Source organism: Molothrus aeneus, chromosome 5, assembly GCF_037042795.1.
Source record: "Molothrus aeneus isolate 106 chromosome 5, BPBGC_Maene_1.0, whole genome shotgun sequence".
Taxonomy (NCBI): Eukaryota; Metazoa; Chordata; class Aves; order Passeriformes; family Icteridae; genus Molothrus; species Molothrus aeneus.
In genome coordinates, this window is record NC_089650.1 from 1,615,077 (window position 1) to 1,639,855 (window position 24,779).

At 40.1% G+C, this 24,779-nt stretch overlaps 1 protein-coding gene across 1 annotated transcript; it reads left to right on the forward strand.

Annotated features, from left to right (window-relative positions):
• Positions 1-8,430: 8,430 nt before the first annotated feature.
• On the forward strand, positions 8,431-23,772 carry LOC136556517 (solute carrier organic anion transporter family member 1C1-like). Its single transcript, XM_066549778.1, has 13 exons — positions 8,431-8,567; positions 8,663-8,795; positions 9,674-9,801; positions 10,015-10,161; positions 12,326-12,424; positions 13,483-13,719; positions 14,851-15,015; positions 16,323-16,518; positions 18,232-18,397; positions 19,168-19,349; positions 20,715-20,779; positions 21,970-22,087; positions 22,815-23,772. Exons 1-13 carry the CDS (start codon positions 8,483-8,485, stop codon positions 23,035-23,037), a joined length of 1,944 nt encoding a protein of 647 aa, XP_066405875.1. The 5' UTR covers positions 8,431-8,482; the 3' UTR covers positions 23,038-23,772.
• Positions 23,773-24,779: the final 1,007 nt, after the last annotated feature.

Genomic DNA, 24,779 nt, shown 5'->3' on the forward strand with positions numbered 1-24,779 from the left:
AAAGGGAAGAACTGATCTGAGAATAATTTAGGAAATGTTTTCCTTGAAGCTTCCCGCATCCATCTCTTTTTAAGTGAAAGCACAGTTTTAAGTTTTCTTTAATGACTTTTCAAACACCATTTAGTAGAAAAACAGCTCTAGGTTGCATAAGTAATAATAGTCTTGCATATAAAAGTACTTTAGGATTTCTTCATATTTTAAAAAAAGCAAAGGTAAGTCTATAACATCCAAATATACAAACAAATTGGAATTGAGATGTTCCTTCTATGTTTCCCACCAAGGACATGATGAAAACTTTTTGAGAATTCTTTAATAATTCTACTTTTGAATACAAGAGCTGGCCAGCACTTACACATTCACCACCTCGATAAACCACAGCTGTGGGGGCCCATTCTAATGCTCACAAGGGTTCTTCCTGTGGCTTTGGCCAAATTTACTGGAATCCAGGGGGTTTGCCCTCCTCTAGCAGCAGGGAATTCCTTCTGTGCCCTTAGGTTACCATCCAGAGGGAGGAGATTGAAAGTGCCCTCCTTGCCCAGGTGTGCCACAGAGCCAGCTGTTCACAGCTCTCCACTGCTGCTCTGCTCAGGAGGCACTGCTCCACTTTGTGATCAGCTCCCTGCTCCTTTCCCCCTGGCTCAGGCACAATTTCCATTCCCACAGGGCTGGCACAGGCAGTGGGCAGCTCCCACTCTGGGCTGGAGTTTGGAGAGGTCATCAGAGATCTTGTTACTATCACTAGTGACATGCTGAAGATGATTTCCTTTGGGTTGCATTCCACTTGTTTATTTAGACTTGCTTGTCTATTTTCTTTTGATACAAACTTTCTGTGGAAAAAAGAGCTGTGATTTTTAGAAGCTAAATTTCTCCAGAGCTAATTAGGTTCATTTTTAATTCAGCTTGCACATAAAACACTTGTAAAAAAAGGTAATTTCCAATGGAATACATTGAAGTGGGAATCCCTTTTCCAAAGGTTGTCAGTGGCAGTTTAAATTCTTCTTTTCAGCTTTGAAAGCATCCCCTCTTTGGGCTGCTTTTTATTTCTAAGACTAGGGTGTATCTAAACAATAATTTCTTTATTCAGGTTAAGGCATTGTTCCAGCATGTGCTGGAGATTCAGACTGGAACTCTTACATCAATTCTGACAAAAACTTGATTTTTTCAGATATCCTTTTATTTTTCAGAAGCCTAATTAATTCAAGCACAAATTATATCTAAATGCAAAGGCACAACTTGCTAAGAAATGGTATGGGTTGGAATAATTTTTGATGTCTATTTCTCCAAGATTAATAATATTGTTTCCCATATAAGCATACATGTAATACCTGTCTTACAGTTTGAAGAGATCATAACACTTCTCATCTACTACTATTATTGCTGGAGGTTTTTACACAAGAATACTCAGTAGGGTACTCAGTCTCTGGGGAGAAAATTCCCTTACTGCAGATTTAGATGGCATCAATTTTTCAGGATGCCCATGAGGAGTTGCCAAATTAAGTTCTACAAGAGAAAATTCTCATAGAAGAGCACTTTGAAATCATTTTTGCCACTTGTATCTTTGTCTTTTGTGAGTTTTCTTTGGGACCTAAAGTGGCTGGAATTAGTAAAATAAGATCAAATGATTGCTTGGCTTAGCAATCCCAAATCCTCTGTGTACTTTTCCAGAGGTGAAAAATTGGTGTCAGGAAAAAGACTGAACAACTCATGTACAAATCATACCTCTAAGAACTCTTTTTGTATTGAAGCAGAGGATTCACTGGTTTTATCCTCTCTTTTTGCACGTGTTGTCCTTCAGTATTTCAGCAGGAGTAGGGTACAATCTGTCAGAATTCATGTTCCTCCTCCCTGTGTGACTGAGAACTCGTGGTGTGCCTTGCAGACCGAGCTCCCTGAGCCTTGCCCTTGCAGCCCCACTGTTCTGGCTGCCAGCTTGGCACTTGTGCTTGTGCTGCTGCAGGCCGGGGCTGTGCTTGGCAGGAAAGCTCCATCAGTGCAGCCAAGCACAGCTAAAGCAGTGACAAGTGGGTCCCCTCGTGCAGAGCTTCCTCCGCCGATGAACAAAAGGCAGCTCCAGAGTGGAAGCTGTGGAAGCTGCCATCTGCTTTACCTCAGTGTGGCAGGAGGCTAGGGCTAAAAATTCTGCAGTTTCTGAGGTGTCTGCCACACAAAATAACCTCCTGGGGGAAGGAGATGGCTGAGCACTGTCTCCCTGGGTGTCCCTGGCTGCAGAGCATCCTGCACCCTTTAGATGCGGTTCAGCACACACGGGTGCTGCGTGCAGCCAGCCAGGCACATCCCAGCAGGGACACTCCCTCCTACTTTGGGAAGGTGGAAGGTGGTGCTGCACAGCCTGGCTGGCAGGGGGCAGCTCCTGGAGCTGTTTGCAGGGGGCTCTTGCAGCCCACCCTGGGCACACAGCCTGTCACAGCCAGCCCTGGTGATGCTGGAAGCAGCAGCAGCAGCAAACACTTCCTCATTGCTGAACTGCTCTCCTGATTTTGAGTTTCTGGGCTGCCATGAGCCTTGCAGAACAGGTTCCCAGTACAGCCACTTGTCAGGCTGGTGGCTGACACAACAGCCCACAGTGTTGCATGTTCAGATATCCTTTTCTTTCTCCTATTCTTTTTTTTTTTTTTTTTTTTAAATGTTGGCTCTGGTGTGTGCTGCTGGTGCTGTGCTCCTCCAGCACGCTCCCCTGGGCTGGCCAGCACCTGCAGATGTGCCTTGGCCCTCCAGGACTGCCCTTCCATAGCAAGGAAGGAAGTTCCTCGCCTTCCAGCAGCTGCTGCATCACAACTGCTTTGGACAAGGCATGACGGCAAACGCTGCCACAGGCACTGCAGCTCAGCTTGCAAAGGCTGCAGAAGACTGTTTTTATGAAATCTTTTACAGTGGGATTCATCTCTCCTGACTTTCTGTTGCCAAAACTGCTCTTGGCCTTTCCCAGTCATATCTGGAGCTCATCCCATCTCCTACCTAAAGTAAGTACCTAGAATAGATCAGAGGACCCACTTCTTTGGAAATGCTTCTTTTCCCTCCTCTGACTGTAAGGTGAGCCTGGCTGAGTGGCTCATCTGGATGTGTCTACACTGAATCCATGTGGGGCGGCCTTGTGAGTGGATATTGCCTTGTATATGCCAGGATCACAGGAATCACGTCCCCTAGAGACAAACTTCTGTGTATTCAACTTTTAAACACATTTCTTGTGGGTGTCTCATCTTGGGAGCTGTGTTTCAGAGCCTGCTCTCCTGACAGACAGTGGGCTTGCAGGGGCCTTTCCAACACACTTCACTTTTTCCACCTGGGTTCAGACTGACAAGAATAAATAGGGAACTCATTGCTAATGTTCATACCTTTTTCCCCTGCTAGCTTTGCGATATTGTAATAGTTAAAAGCAGTTCAAATACATGTTGCAGTATGTATAAATTTGACAATGTCAGATGACGCAAAAGCTGCTTCATTCTAATGATATTCTGGTAAATGAATCTAAGCTTTTTAAAGATTAAAAAAATTAAAATAATTAAGGCATTAAGAAGTAGGCAAAGATAAATGTTCTTCACCTGAGTAAAAGTATGCAAATGAGAATCAATTTATCTAAAGAATAGGTTTGATGGATTTCCCATATTCTGAACTCTCTTAAGAGAAAGTGAGTTTCAACATGGACAATGTTTCCTTGCATTAAAGCTAAATTAATTAAACAAGAAATCAGCATTAAATAGTAATGCAGGAACACTGCACTAAAATGATCATAGAAAATAACATTTTGTCCTCTTGCAATTATTCTTATGAAATGGTGGAAATAAGTTGTGTTTTCATTTGCTCATTGAGGGCAAATATAGAGAGCATATAGTTGTGCTGGTAAAACAGAAAAATTGAAACTTTTAATTAAGACCCATATATATACATAAATATATATATATATATATATAATGATCACAGTAAAATGTGTAAAATTCTATCACGCCAAATCCATTAACAAGTGCAAACATGACAGAAAAAATGACTGTCTGCAGTTAACCTGCAAGTTTCAGGAGGCAATGAGAGAGAGCTTGCATATTTATATACTTAGCAAGTTTATAACTTCTTTTAGCTTTAATAATGTTCTTTTTTTAGTTCTGACTAAATTTTATGATTCCATAACTCATAAATAATTGAGTTCATTTAGTCTTTAGCAAATCCCGTATTGTATTTTTATACAGAAGAAGATAATCAAGGCTCTGCATGCAAACCACTGGATTGGGGTGAATTGCATGTCACTGTATCGGAGTTGTGGCACAGAGGGCTCATCCCCAAAACTGGCAGATGTCCATGAGCTGTTCATGGCCTCCCAGGAGCTCAGCCACCCCTTGGTGTCTCTGTGACCCTCCTCCAAGGCACTAAAGAGTGAGCTGGGAGGCTCCAGGTGCTTGGAGAAGCTGAGCCTGCACTCCCAGGGCTCTTGTGCCTGAGCTGAACCATTCCTTGCTCGTTGGGTGGATGGCAGGGACTTCCCTTTGAGAGGTGCTTGATGCAGCCCCAATGTTTAGACATCAGAAAAAAAAAAAAAAAAAGAAAAAAAAAAGAAAAAGAAAGAAAGAAAGAGTGAAGAAAACAAGTTGTTCCAGCAGCCGGGAGAGGCTGGCACTGCTGCAGGTAGGCTGCCAGAGCAGTGGCAGCACCAGACCTGCCTCCTGCACAGCTCTGGCAGTGCTGACTGGGGGAAAGTTTTGCAATCACCATAAGAAGGAAATCCAAGGATCCAAGGTTTAAGAGCCATGTGGTGAGGTGCTCCACTTGTGGGAGCAGGCTGTGTCACAGCTTTGCAGCTTTGGCTGTGACGCTGCGCTGGCTCCGAGCCTGGAGCCCAGGGCATGGGAGAGAACCAGCCTGACACCGCTCTGACACAAAGTAAGTGACTGCTCTGTCCCTCCTCCCTGCTCCCTTCCATTTGCTGTTTACCTCGGTTGTTTGTTCAGTTGTGAGCTCCCAGTGCAGCCTTTCTGCACATCTCGTTGTCACTAAACTTGAAAAGCTTTAAAGTACACTTCTGCAAATTCAATTATTTTCTTTTTTTTAAGGATAAGTGCTGTCACTCCCATCGGGAGCAGTGTATTTTATCCCTCCGTAGAAAAACTATCCATTACCCCTAATTCATTAATTAAATCTTTTATCATTTTTCTTGCTTAACTTTAAATACCACTGGTGTCAATGACTCACTGGTTTGCCAAAGTTCAGATTCTCATAGAGTCGTTATGGAAAATGTGATTGCTCGATTAGGTGTAAGAGAAGTGTTTCTACAATTTAACATTTTCTATGAGTTTCAGGTAGATTATCAGTCTGGCACCACAAATAAAATTTTATATTTAAAATTTGAAATATTGAAAAGAAAACCATGTCACTGATTGACATACTCTTTATTTACCAGAGTCAGATGTTTCACAAAGTTAATCATCAGCAAAATACATATAAATAATGTATTTGCTTTAGAGAACTCTGTCTTTCAGCTCCAATCCTTTAAAGACTGGGGTAAGTCTGACTTCACCATGCTTTAATTATCTATAGCTTACTTTTGAAACTTTTTTTTAAATTTAGAAGCTGCTGAAGGTGGTCTGAGGTAGCTTAGGTCCCTTTAGAAATTTCATATGGGGCTTAGTCTGAAATATACAAGCTTGCTTTTCACAGTCCCCTCCTACTGGAGTAGGGTTTGGAACTAAAATTTACAAAAATCAAGTTAGAGTCCTTATGAGGCTTTATATCTTTTTATGAGACATTAGTGCCTATTTTCAGTGCTTAGGAGGAACTTCTAGGGGATTGTTGGGTTTCTAAGCTTGTTGTCCTTTCTGGCATAGGTGGGCATTTCCCAGGGAACCCAGGTAGCCCTGGGCATCTTTCTTGGGAGAGAGGAACTCCTCGGAGGAACCCAGTGATTTTTGTGGGGCTTCCTGGGACCCTGCCTCATCCCCACAACCCCGGTGTCAAAAATCCCCCACGACACTTAGGTGGGCTCCACTCAGGGGTCAGTTGGCCTCAGGGGCCTGCAGGAGGGAAACCTGGAAAGGTCTCATGTGGCTGAAACAGTGTGGCATGTTTGAGATTCCAGTGTCTTGAGGGGAAAATGTTACAGGCCAATTTCTTGATATACTCTGTATCTTTTAGTATATATGTGTATGTGTATATAGGAGCTAACTGGTTGATTTTGGTACTGTGGCACCAGTTTTCCAACAGACAAACTTGGAAATTTTTTTTTCAAACTTATTATCATTCCAGATGCCTCAGTATTAGCTGCTTTCCCCTGATCAGCTTAATCTACACAAGCCAATATAGCTGACTCCTTGAATCAGAGCTAACTTTTAAACTTAAAACTTTATCAGTCTTATTAAAATATCTACATTTATCATCTGTCCTGCAGGAACTTGTGAAGGCTTGTGGGCTTACAGATAGTCATTATTTGTTTCTTTTAATCAGTGCTCTCTTTCCCCTTAATATATCTTTATCTCCCCTACTGCTAACCCTATTTTCTCTTCTGTCATCATTTGTGGTCTGATTCTACAAAGATTTATCCAATAAATAATGTTATTCATTCAAATGCTGACAGAATGGTAGTGTTCACTGAGAAAATCCTCAGAAATATAATAGCAGAAGCCTACTGGATCACACCAAAGGTCCATTTATTCTGGAACAGTGATCAAAAATGCATATCTCAGAAAGGATTGTCTCAAGTGTGGTGAAGATGTTTTTCTGACCAACTGTCCCAGCCTCCAGCTGCCTGGGGACTTTCCTTTTCCACAGAGATTTCTAAAAATCTTCAGTGAGTTACCTATAACTTTTCCATCTGGCCAAGAAAGTCCTGGAGCCTTTTAGAAAGCAGGTGTCACAAATCAGGTGCATCAGTCCTTAATTAGTTGCAGTAGTAGTTACTTTGAGAAGTCTTTAATGAGTGCTCAAAGATGAGAAAAGATTGAATGTGCAGATATCTCAAGTAGTGTCTCACCACTGAGTATGTCTGAAAAACTTTGGAACATGCAATTCTTATGCCAATAATAGTTAAACATAGCAATATTTTTCAAACAGGAAGACCTGGAGAAGGAAAACCATGGACAGACCAATCACTGCTGGCCAGCTTAAAGAAAAATCCCTGTTCCAGGACAGTGACGGCAGTGCAGCTCCTGCCAAGACTCTATGCCATAACTGTTCAAAGCTAAAGGTATGGAAGAGCCCTCACCACATATTTTCTCTGGAACACTGAATTTTCATTTGAAGTCCTTTCAAAATTCAGTCAGTTATGTATGGCACTGTTTGGTGCTATATGTGGTGGGAAAAATGACCTGGGCTGCATCCATAGGGGGATGGAAGGGATTTTGACAGCAGGGGAGGGAGAGGTTCTGCCCTGCCCTGCTGAAACTCCACCTGCAGAGCTGCCTCCAGCTCTGGGGCCCCAGCACAGGAAGGACAGGGAGCTGCTGGAGCTAGCCCAGAGGAGGGACACAGAGGGAAAGGCTGGAGAATTGGGGCTGGAGAGGAGAAGGCTCAGGGCTGACCTCCTTGTGGCCCTCCAGTACCTGAAGGAGCCAACAAGGAAGATGAAGAGAGAATATTGACAAGGAGGAATGGCTTCAAACTGACAGAGAGTGGATTTAGATGGGATATTAGGGAGAAATTCTTCATTGTGAGGGTGGTGAGGCCCTGGCACAGGCTGCCCACAGAATCTATGGATGCCCCATCCCTGGAAGAGTCCAAGGCCAGGTTGGATGGGGCTCTGAGCTACCTGGTCTGGTAGAAGGTGTCTCTGCCCATGGCAGGGGATGATCTTTAAGATGATCTAAAGATCTAAAGGTGATCTAAAGATGATGTTAAAGATGATCTAAAGATGACCTTTAAGATCCCTTCCTACCCAAACCATTCTTATTCTGTGGTTGTGATTCCAAGCATACAGAAGTTAAATATGCTCAGAAGTAGAAAAATGAGGTCATATTTTGCTAACAATTCATTTAGAGGTGTGCTAGAGTCACAGTGGTAGTTGCAGATATATCTTTTTATTAATGTGTTTTAGAACAGGAGAAGGAGAGGGAATAAGATATAAGTACCAGATATGAGTATGAGATATGAATATCAGAATTAAGCAACAAGTTTTTCCTAAGGAAGAAGTTTTTCCTATGGAAAAATTGCAAGTTTTTCCTAAGGAAGGAAACAGCTGAACCAATGTACTAGAAAGTTAGAAGATGCACACCATCAATATCAATATTCCTTTTCTTTGAAGTAGCAGAGGTTTTGGAGGCCACCCTGAAAAAGAAAGTAAAATCTGTTTTAATGATAACAATAGGCAGGTTCTCACAGAGAATTAGAAAGCAAAGCATAGGATTTTTCTGCTTCTTGACTGGGTTGCTCAGGCATCCAGCTGTAAAGCAAAAACTGTTACTTTGCAAACTTAATTATTTTCTCTCTTCAGATATTTCTTGGAGCTCTAGCTTTTTCCTTTTTTGCCAAAGGATTGTCTGGAAGCTACATGAAGAGCATGTCCAGTCAAATTGAAAGGAGATTTGAAATCTCATCATCAATTGTTGGCATTATTGATGGCAGCTTTGAGATAGGTATATGTACTTCAAAAGTGGATCAGTGCTTCTTAGTACTCTTTCACTCCCAAAAAACCTATTTTTTGTGCTTGCTCTCTCTCCTGTTGATGCAGGTAACTTGATGGTGATGGTGTTGGTGAGCTACCTTGGACCAAGAGTTCATAGGCCAAAAATAATTGCTGTTGGGTGTCTCATCATGTCTGTAGGAGCTTTTTTGTCAGTGATGCCTCAGTTCCTAATGGGACGGTAAATATGGAGACTTTTTATGTTGTGCACTAATTGAACCTGATCATACAAAGTGGTTTTTAAAGCATACATCTGAGTTAAAAGCCTGGCAGTATTAGTTTCTTCCAGCTATTCTGACAGGAAAATGGGCGGATTTTTAAATATTGGCTTTCTGATTTCCTCTCTGAAAGTTTACCTTTTGCTACAGGTAAGCAGGAGAGAAACCTCAGATTTCTACAGAACTTATGCATAACTAAGGATAAATTGGATTGAATTTTTCACCTGGGATGGATATAAATATAAATGTAAATATAAATATAAATATAAATATAAATATAAATATAATTTTTTAACTGTGTTTCCTTTTTTATATTTAAGTGAACTGTACTTAGATCTTGGTGGAAAAGGTTTCTTTCTTCATAGTGGCTACTCATGATAAGCTCTTTAAAATGCTGAATATTTTAATCTAAACTTGGGAAGAATTAAATGTCTAAATACCCCATTCACATTTAAGCTATAACACATAATTGTCAGATGTAGGTCCTACCTTTCCAATCCTTTGGCATTCTTGCATCTGTCAGAAAGGTAAGAAAGAGGTGCCATTATGGAAAAACACAGATGTGTATGAACTCTCACTCTGTCCTGCAGTCTAAAGAATGATCTGTGGGAGCAGATTTGTTGCTCTTTATTTCAGGAAAATATTGGGGTTAGAATCATCAGAACATTTGAGAATGGTATGGAGATACCCATTTGTTTTTAAGCAAAGCACTGGGAATGGGCCTCCCCGGCACTTTGTGTGTGTGAGACAGGAATGAACACATGTGAACAGGGCTCAGACACGCTTCCTGCAGAGCAAAGTCCTTCGTGTGTCAGTTGTATTTCACACAGTTGTTTTCCAGTTACAATTATGAAAGGATAACTGTTAGTGTGGACAACTCCTCCACGAGTGTGTCAGCTTGCTCCCCAGGGTCTGAGGGCCCTCCAGCCACAGATGCTACAGAAACACTCAGCACAGTGATAAATGATGGTAAGATAAAGCTCTGATGCTGGATTCCCTTCAGCTTGTCCCTGTTGTGAACCCTTTTTTACTGGAAAGCAGTAAAATCCCTGCTAGAAACCATGATGTATATAAACCCACCCTATAATGATTGTTAATCCTCATATTTTATCTTATTTTACTGCTGCTGTAAAGCATTGACAGAATTATGTTCACAGAAATATAAATGTTTATGGCCTGCAGGATGTGAGAAAACAACAAATTCCTATCTGTGGCTTTTTGTGTTGGTGGGGAACCTCCTACGTGGAATTGGGGAAGCACCAATTATGCCTCTGGGAGTTTCATATATTGATGATTTTTCTAAAGAAGAAAACTCAGCATTTTACATAGGTAATGTACAAATGAGCCATTTTTATGCTAGACATTCTGTTCTTTAACATTTCTATAGTCAAGCAAATACTCAACAAAAAAATTATCTAGGTAACTTTGAGCTGTACAGAGACAAAAAACCCCAAGCAGTGCAAAAGAGCTCTCATATTTATTTTCTAGGGATAACTCCAGGATGGCCTTTTTCTTTCCCAGAGGAGCATCTGTGATGAAGAGAAGCATAATCAAATACTCATTTCCCCAAAGTACAAAGTCATATCTGTCTTATCTGGCATATCAACTTTAGTACTACATCTTCAGAGAACCAAATTCTTCCTAATCACTATTTCACAGATAAGGGAATGATCCTTAACATGAGGATCTCTAATGAAGTCACAATTAACTACAGCAATGTGAATGTGTTTCAGGAGCTCTTACCTGGCTTTTTGAATTTCACATTTCACTTCCAGTTGAAAGCTTTTTAAAGCCACTTTTTGCTGAAGGATAAACAACACCTTGCCAGGGTGTTGTAACAAATCCTTTCTAATTGGGGTTTTGATCTTGTTTTGACTGCACATAACCTATTGCCCAAGACAGAGAGACTTACACCCAAGCTAATTAATTTGTTGGCAAACTGATTTATTAGCATGGGATGTTTGTGTGGCCTGAAGTCAAGTTGGTGAAACTGAGCTGGTCAGAAAGACATTAAGACACAGTTTCAGGAAGAGCTCAGCATGTGATGCTACAGGGTAAGGCCATAGCCAATGTCTTAATTTGGGAATGAGGAAATCTGCAGGTTGAAGAAAAATGGAAATATTGTGTCAAAAACAAGCATTCCACTCAGCAGTTATGCAAAATATTTGTAATCTCCCCTGAGGTTCTGATTAAAGGTATTTTAAAAAGTTTAGCTGAATTTTTTCTTGTCAGAATTTAATGTGGGAGAGAGTGAGACAGGTTGGGACTACTGGGCAAGTGGGATCAAAAAGATAAAGTAAACATGGATTCAACCAAAATGGAAATTAATTTATGGCAGAGAAATAAAAGATTTAGTTAACAGTTTATTAAAATATTTCATTTTTACTTTCAGAATAGCAGTTTTCAGTCACTTATTCCATTTTGGTGGACTGAATCACTTTGTAAAAAAAGTGGAAGTTAAAACAGTGTTTTCTATAGAACAGGTCTTTCTTTTCTTGGCTAACTTTAATTATTTTCTGTATCTTATTTTTCATCATCTGGCTGAATCAATTTATAATCAGTATTCTTTTAAAGCACAAACTTAAAAAAAATGTCCTATAATAAAAAGGTCAGTGAAGCCTTGCTGATGAATTTTGAGCATTAATCTCATTGTTTTACCTTGAACAAGAAATCTCAGCTTTGTCTCTCCTTTTTCCTTTGTGCTTTAATATTTTGTTGAGTAAGAACATAAGTAATTTTGAGGCAGAGGCAGCATTTTCTTTAAAGAATGAACTGAAATAATTTTGGTAGAGTTGTGGTGACAGTAATAATACTAGAGTCGCCATGGGAAGGAACAGAAAATTTAGCATATTTGTTAAGATGTAACAATTTATTACAAAGGTTCTGGGTGATAAACTGAGCAATCACTACATTCAGAAGAGAGTTTGCAAAACCAACTCTCTGAGGAGGAAAATCTCTGCAGTAGAACGCAATAGGATTTACAAAGCACAGTGCTGGATGTGGGCAAGATCTTACAGGCATTTGGTAAAGAATTCCTTCTTTTCCAATGGAATTAATCCTTCTGCAACTTCAAGGTGTCAGTTCTGCACTGGAATTCAGGAATCCAAATGACTGAGTTGTAGTTTGGTCCTGTTACCTGCTCACAACTAAATTTCAACAGAGCAACACAAAGTGGCGAGGGAGTGTGAGAACCTATGACTGAATTATTTAGATGATTTTTTTTTTTTTTTTTTGTTGATTAGTTTTCGTGGTAACCAAAATCAAATTGTGCTTTATTTACACATCAGGTCAGCAAATGCAGTGGGGTTTCTGGCAGCCTTCATTTGCTCCTATGGGCATCCCAGCCTCTGATCTCCACCCCAGCTATGGTCAGGGCAGCTCGCACCTCAGGACATTCCGCAATGCCCTGCTCCTTCCTCTCTCATTTCCTTGCCCTCAGAGAGGAAGGTTTGTCTTTTCCATGCAGTTTTTTGCTGTCTTACTTCTCCTGCAGGCCTGGTGAGATCCTCAGGCATGTTTGGGCCAACGCTGGGCTTCCTGCTGGGCTCCTTCTGTGCCAGCCTCTGGGTTGACGTCGGCGTCGTGGACATCGGTGAGGGACCATGACCACCACTGTGGGGTGGCACATCCAGCCAGAAGGTGTCTGGGTGTAGGAACCCCCATGCCAAAAAGCACCTTCCTAGCTCACTGTCCCAAAAACAGGGGCTCTCTAGAGAGTTTTTCCTGCTCAAAAATTGAGGGTTTAAAATCAGGCGTTGTAGCACGGTTGGAATAGCCCTTGAAAAACCCCCACTGTTTTTTTTTTAATGCATGTACACACACTTGTTACACCCTTGCTGTGCAGCTGACAACAAATGATTGGTTGACTAAAAGGCCATCCCCCTGTTGAGGGAACAGTGAAAGGCTCATGGATACTCTCAACACTTAGCAAAAAGTATGTTCTCTTAAAAAGCATGCAGCAAAGATTCATCTCTAAACTCGTGCTGTTGTTCAAATCACTTTAAAGTCTCTAATCCCAGGGAAAAATTGAGGAAATTTGGAGAAAAACTGTAGAGTTTGGGGATGGAGAAGGAGGACACTCTGGGAAATTGAGAAAGGGAAGGGTTGGTTTTTTTTTGTTGTTGTTTGTTTGTTTGTTTGGTTGGTTTTTTTTTTTGGTGGTAAAGATCCTTTTGCTCATTCCCCCAGAGAGTATTGGAGGATAGTGGCAAGGAAATGCCACCACGGGTCTGAAGGTATACATCTATTTTTGACTGCATGGGACTCATGGGACTGATTCCCTTCCAGGGATGAGTCATTTACAACTTAGGAAACACAGAGAAGCTCTGGCTTCCCCATCCCTGGAAGTGTCCAAGGCCAGGTGGGATGGGGCTCTGAGCAACCTGGGATAGTGGAAGGTATCCCTGCCCAAAGCAGGGAGGTTGGAGTGAGGTGATCTTAATGGTTTCTTCCACCATAAACTATTTTATGATTCTATGATTTAAAACAAACTGTATTTAAATTCTTAATATGGGACATTGATAACCTCTGTTCTGTTTTTTTGATTATGTATATGAGGATATAGAGTAATGTATAATAATCTGCATATTATTTACCCTATTTGCTCTGCATAATATTTACCCTATTTTCATGTCTTTCTGTATTTTATAGATGCCATCAGCATAAATCCTAAGGACAGCCGCTGGGTTGGTGCCTGGTGGCTTGGATTGCTTATCTGTGGAGCTGTCAACTTCATTGCTTCATTGCCTTTCTGGTTTTTGCCCTATTCCTTACCAAAGGAAGGAGAGAATGAAAACTGGAAGATTAGTCACTTGTCTGTTCAAGGAGAGCCCTGTAAAATAGAACCCCCAGCTCAGCCACAATTAAAGTTCTCAGAGGCAGTAAAAGGTGAAATATTATTGCCCAAATATTTGCATATCAATTCTGTCTCATGGATTCATTGTGAGCTGAGCATGGACTCACACAACCTTCAGCAAAATGCAGGTTTCTGCAGTGCAAACTATGGGCAAAAATGTCTTCAGTTTGTGCTATTATAATTACATGCTAAGGGTGAGTTTCAGTCCTCCTCTGATGTCAGACAGCTGAGAAAAAACTGTGCTGTTTTTCTGAGCACCAGAGATGCTCAGTTGGTAGTTGTGAGGTGATGTATGACAGCTACAATCCCATGGTTATGAAGAGAGAGTGGGGAAAACATCCCATCCCTCATTGATGAGCAATCCATAGTGGGCAAGCTAGGATTGGCAAGTGTTGGGCAAGGAAACTGAGGCAAATGTTTGGGAAGGAAACATGGAGCTCATTATGACTACATTAGATGTTGGAGACTCCCTGGATTTGTAGCTACTGTGTTTGAGCTCAGGGAAGCTGAATTCATCCCACATAGTAACCACCAGATCCAACCATCCATTGCTATTATTTTTATATTTTTATTATTAGACCCAAGGTTTTGTTTGTATATATGTGCACACCTACAACAGATGTGTTTTAGGCAGCTGTGCCAAGAGCCAGACTACAGTCTAAATGCAGATGTTTATGTTCACTTTGTTTTAATGGATTTTAATATTCTAACCAAAGGTCCCAGGAATGATTCCAGCCTTTTTTTGAGGCCAGGTGCTTCTGATTTCTAAACATCACCCTCTTGTGGGGTCCTTGTGTGGTTGGTGAAGGCTCCTGCTTTGGGAACCACATTTTACTCTTGGTGGAGGGTGTTGATGCTCTGTGCAGGCATTGAGGAGGTGTGCTGTGAGTGAGGAGCCCTGTGCCACACACATAATAATATAATAAAATAATCCAGGATGCTGATTCCCAGCTCAGCATCCTCTGTGCTGCTCCTCCTTTCACACCAGGCACGTGTTGGTAATGAGAACTCTCACCTGAGCAACCAGGTGCTGTAATAAGCACAGAATTATAACCTTCAAGGCAGCCAGCAATTAAATCCAAGTTAATTTCACTATCTAAAGGATGCCAAAACAACTCCTCTCTGCGTTTAGCAGGGTGTGCACTATTTGCTCTCTATTGCAGATTTCTTGCCAGCACTCAGGAAGCTGTTTGGAAATCCAATTTTTGTGGTGTTCATCTTCCTCACCATTCTGCAGTACAACTCCCTTGTTGGGATAATAACCTATGAGACAAAGTTTATGGAGCAGCAATTTAATGTGTCAGTGGCAAAAGCCATCTTCTTAATTGGTAGGTACCTGACTTCTTCTCAAATTCCAGTGTCGAAAAGGAAGCTTTTATTTATTATCTTGCCTTCTGTTTTAGAAGGAGTTTATGTGAACTTTTTTTAGTTAAAAAGAAAGCATGTAGTGGTTTCCTAACTTTCTTACTGTATTTTGAAAATGGATGTTAATTTTAGTGTTAACTTTCCTAGTGCTCCTAATTCACTGAGCTAGAGGATTATTAAAACTGGGTGGAAGGTTTTTTCATAGTGAGATTTAGGCTGTGTCTGTTTTCATGAGTAAAAACCACACATCAGACATCAGCTGCAACTTAGTAAAAACTAATAGAAAAGAAATTTTAAAATGTTTAATGAAATATGTGATTTTTTTTCTTTTCAGAGTAACATATTGGTATAAATCTTCTTTCCTTTTGATTACAAATCCAAATTTTATAAGCAATAAGAAACCAAAATATAAAAGTTTGAGTCACTCCATTAATTTCAAGGCTGTTTTTCTATTTGCCAGTTCCTTCAGAAATAAGTACTTAATAGTGTTCTACAAAAAAAGACCGCTGAAATTATATTAATCTTACAGTGATTGATATGGTCTCATAGTCTGAAAGGAAAACCAGGCTATGTGAAGTCATTGTAGAACTGATATTGAATTACTTTAATCTGAAGACATAATGCCTTTGTCAACCTCAAATGTGGGGAGAACTTTCTTTTTCCCATCTTTTTTTTCCTGAATGCTTAGAAAATTTGGCAGAAATGACCAAGAAAACTAATCAACAGTAAAAGCACAGAAAGGCAAACCCCTGCCAGTAACACCTTGTCAAACCTCTTTGTTTAGCAAGTAAGGGCTGGTGTTTGTGAAATACTGAACAGATTAAATCTAAATGCAAATAATCTCATTATTCACTCTCAGGTCAAAATGGAATCCAGTGCAGAACCAGATGTAACTTCCTTTTATGTTCCATTTTGGAGACTTTTTTGTAGCTTTCATAAAGTTTTATGTTTTATTTCATATGAAGTGTGTATGAGCTAAGAAATTTACTCCAGCTTCTAACAGGCACCTGTACAGGTTTTTTTATATCTACATACAAACAATATAGCACAAATTATTATTGAGCTTTCTAAAGTCATAATATGATTTGCAAAAGAAAATGGGGATGTGAAATTACCAGAAGATAATATAGAACCTCAAAGAATCTGCCCAAAAATAGGTATCTGATACCTATTTATTCTAGAAATAGAATGAAATATACCTATTTATTTTAGAAATGTAGAGCCAGTGCAAGTGAGAGCAGTTAACATTTTTTTTACTGTCTCTTTGCAGGTGTGATACTTCTACCTGTCACAATCCTGGGCATGTTTCTAGGAGGCTTCCTGATCAAGAAATTCAAGCTTCACATAGCTGAAATGGCCAAGTTTGCCTGCATCACCTTCATAGTGGCATATTTGGTGAACCTCCTGTACTTCACGTGCAGCTGTGAGGTGCTGCAGGTGGCCGGGCTGACAGCGCCCTACTCTGGGTTTGTACCCCTCACCTCGGGCTGCCAGGGTCACTTGTCACAGCTGCTGCTTTGGGGGGATGCACAGAAAAAAATCCAAGGTTTTGAGACACAATTGTCAGCCTGAAGTCATGCCTAAAGCTGGGGATGGGGAAAATATACCAATTTTATTTTCTGAATTTGTTTAAACTGGACATTTCTTTTTCCTAAATTTTTCTGTTTCTGACAATATACCTACATATTCTGGCAAATTGCTTAAAAAGATGACATTTATTACAGGCAAATTGAATTTCTATATTCTATTTCAAAGCTTTAGTTTAAGGTATTGTGGGAAATGTAGGACTCTTGTATAATTGACTCATATGATTAAGTAGAAGTATAATTGACTCATATGATTAAGTAGAAGTCTGTTATTGTTTACATTATATAGATATTTTTATAGATTCTATAAAATATTAAGTACATGCTTTTAATTTTTTTTCTTTTTTTGGTTTATTCTTTATATATTTTTATAGATTTTATAAACAAATAAGTATATACTTTTTGATTGGTGTTTTTTGGGTTTTTTGCTTTTTTTGTTTCCATTTCTTAGCATTTGTGATTGGTTACAGTTCAGATGTTTTATATTTTTTTGTTATTCAGGTCAAATTAAATTTCTTCTATTTCAAAGCTTCAATTTAAGGTGTTGTGGGAAATGTAGGACTCTTGTATAATTGACTAATATGATTAAGTAGAAGGGTTTTTTTTGTTTACATTATATGAAAATAAATAAATATGCTATAGAAATATAATCTATATATTTTTATAGATTTTATGACCTGGTTGAGTGCAACATCTGATGCCACAGAGTGAATTTAAAAAAAGCATCAAGAGCATGAGAGAATATATATATATAAAGAGCATTTAGAGTTTCTCCAGGAGAACTGAGTCTGGAGAATTTGGCACATGCCAGAGGTGTTTCTGGTTAAGTGACCCACTTAGTTTTTTACCTATTTAACAATTTGTATTTTGAAGACAAGCAACAGCCTAATGAGGGCTAAATCCCTCAGTGATCTTCCCTTCTAAGAGACTTAGGGGAAATGTAGCCTACATAATGTGTGCTCTTGGCTGAGGGAAGGGAGAAGGAGGAAAAAAAGTCAATTTTTGAACATTTTTTACCTTATATTTGACCTCACAGCTAGGATGATTTGTAGCTGGTATGCTCCTAACATTTTCTTTCTGGAAAGTGAGCACTGCTGACATGTGCTCAGAGTGTCCTGGTACCGTGACCTGGAACCAGTGAAAAAATGTCAATTGCTGTTTTGGTTTTATTTTTTTCTGTACTTTCACACCCTACGTCTATCACCTGGATATGGTATGATACCCTACTGCTGAGGAGATGATGGTTTTTCCTTGGGCCATGTAGAATCTCTATTCTAGGTATGATTTTCTTTTTCTTAGGGTGAGCTTTCAAATGCAAAATTAATGCCACATATTCCCACCCAGCCTTTTCATTTCCATGCCTTTTCAGTGGCAATCCATAGAAATGTTATTGCTGATGAAAAATCCCAAGAGAACTTTATTTTAGCTGAAATCACCTTAGTGTCAATATGACAACTTCACAGTGGAGATATCTGTTTATTTTGATTAATTCACTTTCTCCGTGTTTTTCCTGCCTACTCCTTAATATATATAATTTTTTAAAATATATAATTCCAATAAATAATTCCTTAATTTCCTCCTGTTGTCCCCCAGAATGAAGCACCTTTCCTCCAGCAAGCACATCTACGTGGCCAGCTGTAATGCTGAGTGCAGCTGCAAGCTGGACCAGTGGGACCCTGTCTGTGGGGACGATGGCATCACATACATGACAGCCTGCTTTGCAGGGTGCAAATCATCATCTGGGACAGGGAAAAATATGGTAAATATCCAGGGGATAGATGACTCTGCAATAGGACAAGGAGCAAGGGTTCTAAGTTAGAAGAGGGCAGCTTTAGACCAGATATAGGGAAGATATTTTTACCAGCAGCAAAGCCATTTCCAGGAAATCAAATAATCCTGCCTGAGCAAGACTGTTAAAAACACCATGTTTGCAGAAGAGTGTGCAAATGCTTATATCTTCTGGCAGAAGCAGAATTGTCTTCACTGACAATACTGAAAAAGACAAGCAGCATTATCAGGCTTGTATTTAAACATCCCATCAATATTGTCTGGCTTCACTTCAGGAAAATTTGCCTCCAAACCCATGTGTCCTGCTGACTTCAAAGCCCATTATCAATCCAAATGCTGTTTAAGCACATAATGACCTATGTGAATGATGCATATTTGGTCCACACCTCTATTTTTTCTTGTTGTTACACATATTCTTCATGGCATACCTGAGCAGAATGGCTGGATAGCAGTTCACATCTGATTTTTTTAGTTTTGACCCACTTTAAACCCACACAGAGCACCTTGTGTTCTAGCAGTGGCATGGCTGAAACTAGAACTCCAGCTGCTTTGTGTCTCTGGAGCAGCTCAGAGAGGCTGGAGCATATCAGTGACCTGGCAATCAGTCTGCAGAGATGATTGCAGAGGATTTTTCAGCATCAACAACAGCCTGGCTGGTGTGGGGAGTGAAAAATCTAGCTAGTTGTTTATTGATGCTGAATTCTGAATATATAAATTCTTCTTCTCATCTTCTCCTTTCAGGTGTTTCACAACTGCAGCTGTGTGGAAGGACAAGGGCTCGGGCTTGGCAATTCCTCTGCAGTTTTGGGACAGTGCCAAAGAGAAAGCTGTGCCAAAGCCTTTCCCTATTTTTTAGCATTACAGACTGCATGTGCATTTATTTTAGCCTTAGGAGGCACTCCTACGTACATGATTATGTTTAGGTGAAATACTTTACCTTACCTTGACCATAACGCTTGGGGAAAGAGAAACAGAAAATGCCATCTACTATTTCATTCCTGCTGTGAGGAATGGCATGTGGATCAAATTGTACTCCTGAGGATTTATTTACCTGTGCTCTGAAATCCAACTCTTTTCAGAGGCAGAGCAAAATATCTGTCCAGAAATTTAATTCTAGTTTGATGTTGAGTGGATACTTTGGTGATGAAAGGGGGGGCATTATGCTGATCCTGAATGCTGGGTTTCAATTCCAGTGATAGGGATGTTTTTACCAAAGCATTGGACTTGAAATGAGATGCATTGCTAAGCCATAGCCAGTGCTGTTCACATTACTCAGAGAAAAACAGGTACCTTTGTTAAGCCTTGTGGCCTCACAATATCTTCTGTGTTGGGAGAAGTCTGATACTCACATTTTTTTGGTCAGCTGATAGGCACAGAATTATAGCAGCAATATTTTTTAAAATTTTCATTCCTTCAGTTGGAAAGCATTTTACATTCAGAAGAAAAGACAATGTTTTGTGCCTGTCACATGGAAGTGTCGTTCTCCTCCTGCTCATGGGTGAATCACAATGTCACTGTACATGACTAAATAACTTGGCTAAGCTGCTGATTTCCTGCAGTGCTGAGTTCCTTCTAAGTGCAGGGCACACCTGGGTTATGGACAGGTGTGCATAAAAATTGTTGGCCAGTTTTCAGAGCCCTAATTTGTGTGGTGAGAAGCCTTGGGTGGTGCTGCTGAAGAGACAGCACGGTGTACAAACTGCAGAGCAGGGCAGGCTGGGCACAGCCAGGCTCCCTCCCGCCCCTGTGCCAGCTCAGTGCTCCCCCCTGGGTTTTGTCAATTCTCCAGCTCACCTGATGGACACAGGCTGCTTTCCACTGGTGGCAATGAGGTGTTTTTACAGCCAGGTCACTCACATTTGCTGTCTCTCTGTAAAATGCTCGAGGCAGAGGTGGTTAAGTCAACAAGGACTGCACACCCTTGTTCCCTCTGGTCATCACTGCACAGTGAATAAAGCCAGGCTTGAGCTTAATTTATGGGCCTGAACTGCCTTCTTTTGGTGGGTTCACTTTCATATCCCTGTGCATCATCTCCCAGAAGTATTCACAACCGGAACTTTGGTTCAAGATGAGTTTCTGTAGATTCTTGCATTTAATTCAGTGGGTGTTGTTCTGTGGAAGGAGACTCTACATGTGAATTTTAACTTGGTGGATGTTTTCAGTCAGGGTTCCAGGGGGCTGTGCTGGGTAAGCCACAGCACTGCTGCAGTGAGGCAAGGGCAGGTGTTCTCAGCATGGTTGCAGATCCATTTCTCTGCTCCTCAACACTCTTTTTATTTCTTTTCCAGATCTGTTTCACCAGACCTGAAATCCTTTGCTGTTGGGATAGAAGCTTTGGGTGGTAGAGTACTAGGTAAGATTGAATTTCTTTGGGATTTTCAAGTGGGTAGACAAAGAAGCCAAAGAGGTAGACCAGAGGTAGCCATTGCAGTGCCCTTGCTCCAGAGAAAAACAAAAGAAATTTTCCAAAATTGTTCTTTGTAAGCAGACTATACATTTCAAAATGTTTGGAGGAGCTTACTACATATTTCCTGCTATTTACATATGATGATTACCTGGTATTTACATATTATTATTATGTATTTACATATTATGATTATCTCTTCAGATTTTTTCTCTACACTGAAAATAAATGAGGCAAAGGAAGGAAATTTCATTTTACTTTTGAGTTTCTCTTTTTTTTTATTGTGGACACAAGTACCTGAGCTTGATCAGTCTGCATAGCCCTAACACCCATCCTCCCTTTTGCTGACCATTATTCCCCTAAAGTTCCCATGTACTTTGCCTATGTTTTTGTTTCTTGAGTTTATCTGCAATAAATAATAATTTAATTGTTCAGATACATAATCTGCCCTGCCTCAAATGAACCTCTCCTCATCTTCCCTTGTTTGCTGATTTTGAAAACTCTGCCTTTCAGGAAAGCCCAAGTAGTCATTTATTTGGATCTCTTTTTCAATGTCCATATTTTGCAGAGAATCAATCTTCTATTTTTATAGGACAGTTAACTTCAGAAAATTGCATAATCTCCCTCATACTGATGCTATTAAAACATAATTGTCTGTCTAAAAGAAATTCTTCCAGTACTACATAAATAGTACACTTATTACGCAGTTTCTATGGAGCAAGTGCTTAATTTCATCCCTTTGCACTGCACTAATCCCCTTTTAACAGCAAGACCGGAATATAGACATCAACATACATAAATATTCATATGTCATGGCATGTAATTCCACACCAGGGATTGTAAACGAAATGTTGGTTATATTATTTCTTTAAACAAAGGAAGTTAAACTTCTAAGAAAAATACCATTAAAGAGAATTGCTAACGTTTCCCTTCTGGATATTTTTAAGCTATTGTTTTAAGTCCATTGTTTCAACTCCCTTTAAGTACTTTTACTTAAGTAAATCTTGTCATCTCAAAGCTGGAACTGGATGTTTAGTCCCATTCTATACAGGCATAGATTGACTTCCTCATTTCTTTACGTGAAGTTAAATAATGGGATCTCCATGTTTGAGATCATGTAATGAGAATTTTCTTTGCAGGAGGACTCCCAGCCCCTATTTATTTTGGTGCCTTGATAGATGAGACCTGCTTGAAATGGGGGACAAAAAGCTGTGGGGGATCAGGGTCCTGCAGAGTGTACGACACAAAAGAGTTCAGGTAATCCTCTTTGGGGTTTGGCCATCTGGGAGCAGTAACCAGGGTGGGCTTTCCTCATGCCTGCTGTCTGATTAGGGTCTGACAGCACCACTCTTCCTTACTAGACCTTAATAGGTAAATAAACCAAATAATTTTTATTCAGTCTGACATCTAAAATTGCAGGGTACTGCCTGAAGTCATTAGAATTGGTTCTTTGGTTGTAGTCTGCACTGAATAATGAAATAAATGCACTGAGTAACTCTGTGACACTTTGGCTTTGTGGGGTGCTGAAAAACTGTGGAATGTGTGTAGCTCTGCAGATTCTCTCCCTCATTTATTTCCTTCTTATTGTGTAAGAAATTTCACAAAATCCCCTTGGAGGGAGGATACAAGTGACTGGGGAGCTGTGGCCAGGAGCACTGACTCTGCTGGGGAAGGGCAGGGACAACAGGCAAAAAGGCCCAGCAGGTGCAGCTCCTCTTTTGTCAGCCCTAAAATAGAGTCTGCTGGATGGCAGCACACTCCAGACATTTCTGCTGTGAGTCTGATACCTGATTAGAGCCTGTCTGGGGCTAAATATCACAAGGTCGTTTACTTTCTGCCCGTTATTTCTTATTTTCAAATGTGAAGCAATACCTAGCTGAGAATAGATGGTTTTGTCAAACTGCTCTTTATATCCTACTTGGTTCCATACAGAATTGGAAAGTTTTATTAATATAAATGCATTTTGTCCCTTTTATTTCCCCAGGAATGTATATCTTGGCCTCATTGCAGGACTACGGGCAGGATGCTGTCTCTTGTACATAGTACTCTCTGTTTTAATTATCAAACGCTTCAAACCAGATGGCAAAGAGATGACAGATATTAAAAATGCAGAAAGATCCACCAGCAAAGAACCAGAAACTGCCAACAAGAGAGAAATTCTTCCTGGTTTAAGAACCTCAGAGGAGAGTGAGGAAACTTATATGTAAAAAAACCCCCAGGTCTTTTGTAACTTTGCCTGTGCTCCTGTTTTTCTGAGCACAAAAGGGGTCTAATTAGACTTCAACAACTAGTTTACATTTTGGGAGTTCAAAAAAGTGTCTTTGATCATTGGCTTTTATTTGCTTTACCCTATCTTCTTCCTTTCCTCATCTGAAACAACAATAAGGGGAAAAGGTGTTCAAAATTTTGGGGAACTCTCCCATCCTCTTGCTCTCAGTCCTTCTCTAGACCAACAGTAGGACAAGCCAAAATTTTGCAATTTTGTCTTAAATTTGATTATGATTGAAAAATTAAGAAGAAGAAATCCACAATAAGCTGCTTTGACATTTTTCACTGACTTTATTTTCAAGTCCTCTTGCTCTGTATTTAGTCCTACAGCTCTACATGGACAATCAAGTTTCACTTGGGCTTCTCTGATGGCCTTTCATGAGCTGAGCTCATTGTTCCAGGCTTGGTCCTCTGAGCCATGGCCAGGTGAGACCCCAGGGCTGTCACTGAGCACCCTCAGAACTCAAACTGCACTGCAACTCTGGGGTTTGGCTTGAAAAATAGTCAAAGTGGAGAGGAAATGAAGTTTGCAAATGAAGTCTTGAAGCAGAATGTGTTCAACAGTCAAAGTGGAGAGCAAATGAAGAAAGTGTGTATTCATTTTTGCAGCACATCTCAGTAATGGATTTGAGAAAGATTACTCTGAATTGATGCAATAAAGTGATAGGTGTTAAGGTTTGTTTGATTTGGGGTTTTTTTTGGTGTTTGTGTGGAGGGAAGGGAGGGCATTTTTATCCAAAGGACCCCTGTTTTTGTACCACATATATATAAATTTCCTTCCTTGTTGAAGGAGCCTTCAGTAAACCTTGAAACACTGAATACTTGAAAATTCACAGCTTTCCACAGGCACCCTTGTCCAGATAAAAGCTTTATTAAAGGACGATCCCAACAGTTATTAAAAGAGGAAAGAAATCTCTAAAAATATTACTAGTGTGATTTTTTTGTTGACAGCTCTCAGAAAGTACCTTTGCAATAGGATCAAACCTACTTAGGAAGATCACTGTAGATTTTTTCTCCATCACCACACACATTTTGTGGTGATGCTGACAATTTTGCTTTATTTTCTTCTTCTGCAGTGCTGTACAGAAACCTAAATCTAGGAAACCAAATTTCTTTCCAAATTTTAAACTTGCTTAGGATATGGAATAGAGACAATGGACATAAAGAAAATCTAGCACACTTTAGCTGAGAAAGGAGCAGATCAGAGGGCTAAAGAGATTGTTTGTATTAAATGATTTTCTGACCTTTCTTCTACCATCTGCCCCAGATGGGATGGGGAAAGGGTTGGATACTCACTGAAAGGAAGCTCCTCACATCCTGGCCTTTGGGGGTGGATTTGATTGCATTTTATTGCTTAAAGACAATGAGCAGCACATGTTTTTTCCATTTACAGCTCTGACTATAAACTGATTATAAATTCTGATAATAAACTTCTCTAATACAGAAGATATCAGTAGTACATCTAGGTCTGGAAATTATTAAAGAAAAATCCAAGTTCCAGAAACCTCAGGAACTGTACACGGAGAAAATAATGGTGTGTCATTCTCCTTCTGTAAGGAGAATTTTAACATTAAATAAATGCCCTGGCAGCTCTAGAAACACTCCTGATCTACGCCAGACACAGAGTCAGTCAGGTGACTCATACTAACATCATTTCCCTTTACTTCTGTTGTTTGGGTAT

What these genes read in the sequence shown, in the direction of transcription:
- LOC136556517 (XM_066549778.1), top strand. Translation starts at nt 8,483, where the DNA reads ATGAAGAGCATGTCCAGTCAAATTGAAAGGAGATTTGAAATCTCATCA. An exon ending in CAGCACAGTGATAAATGATG is followed by an intron (nt 9,802 to 10,014) that starts GTAAGATAAAGC and finishes TATGGCCTGCAG; the next exon opens with GATGTGAGAAAACAACAAAT. An exon ending in CGTCGGCGTCGTGGACATCG is followed by an intron (nt 12,425 to 13,482) that starts GTGAGGGACCAT and finishes TGTATTTTATAG; the next exon opens with ATGCCATCAGCATAAATCCT.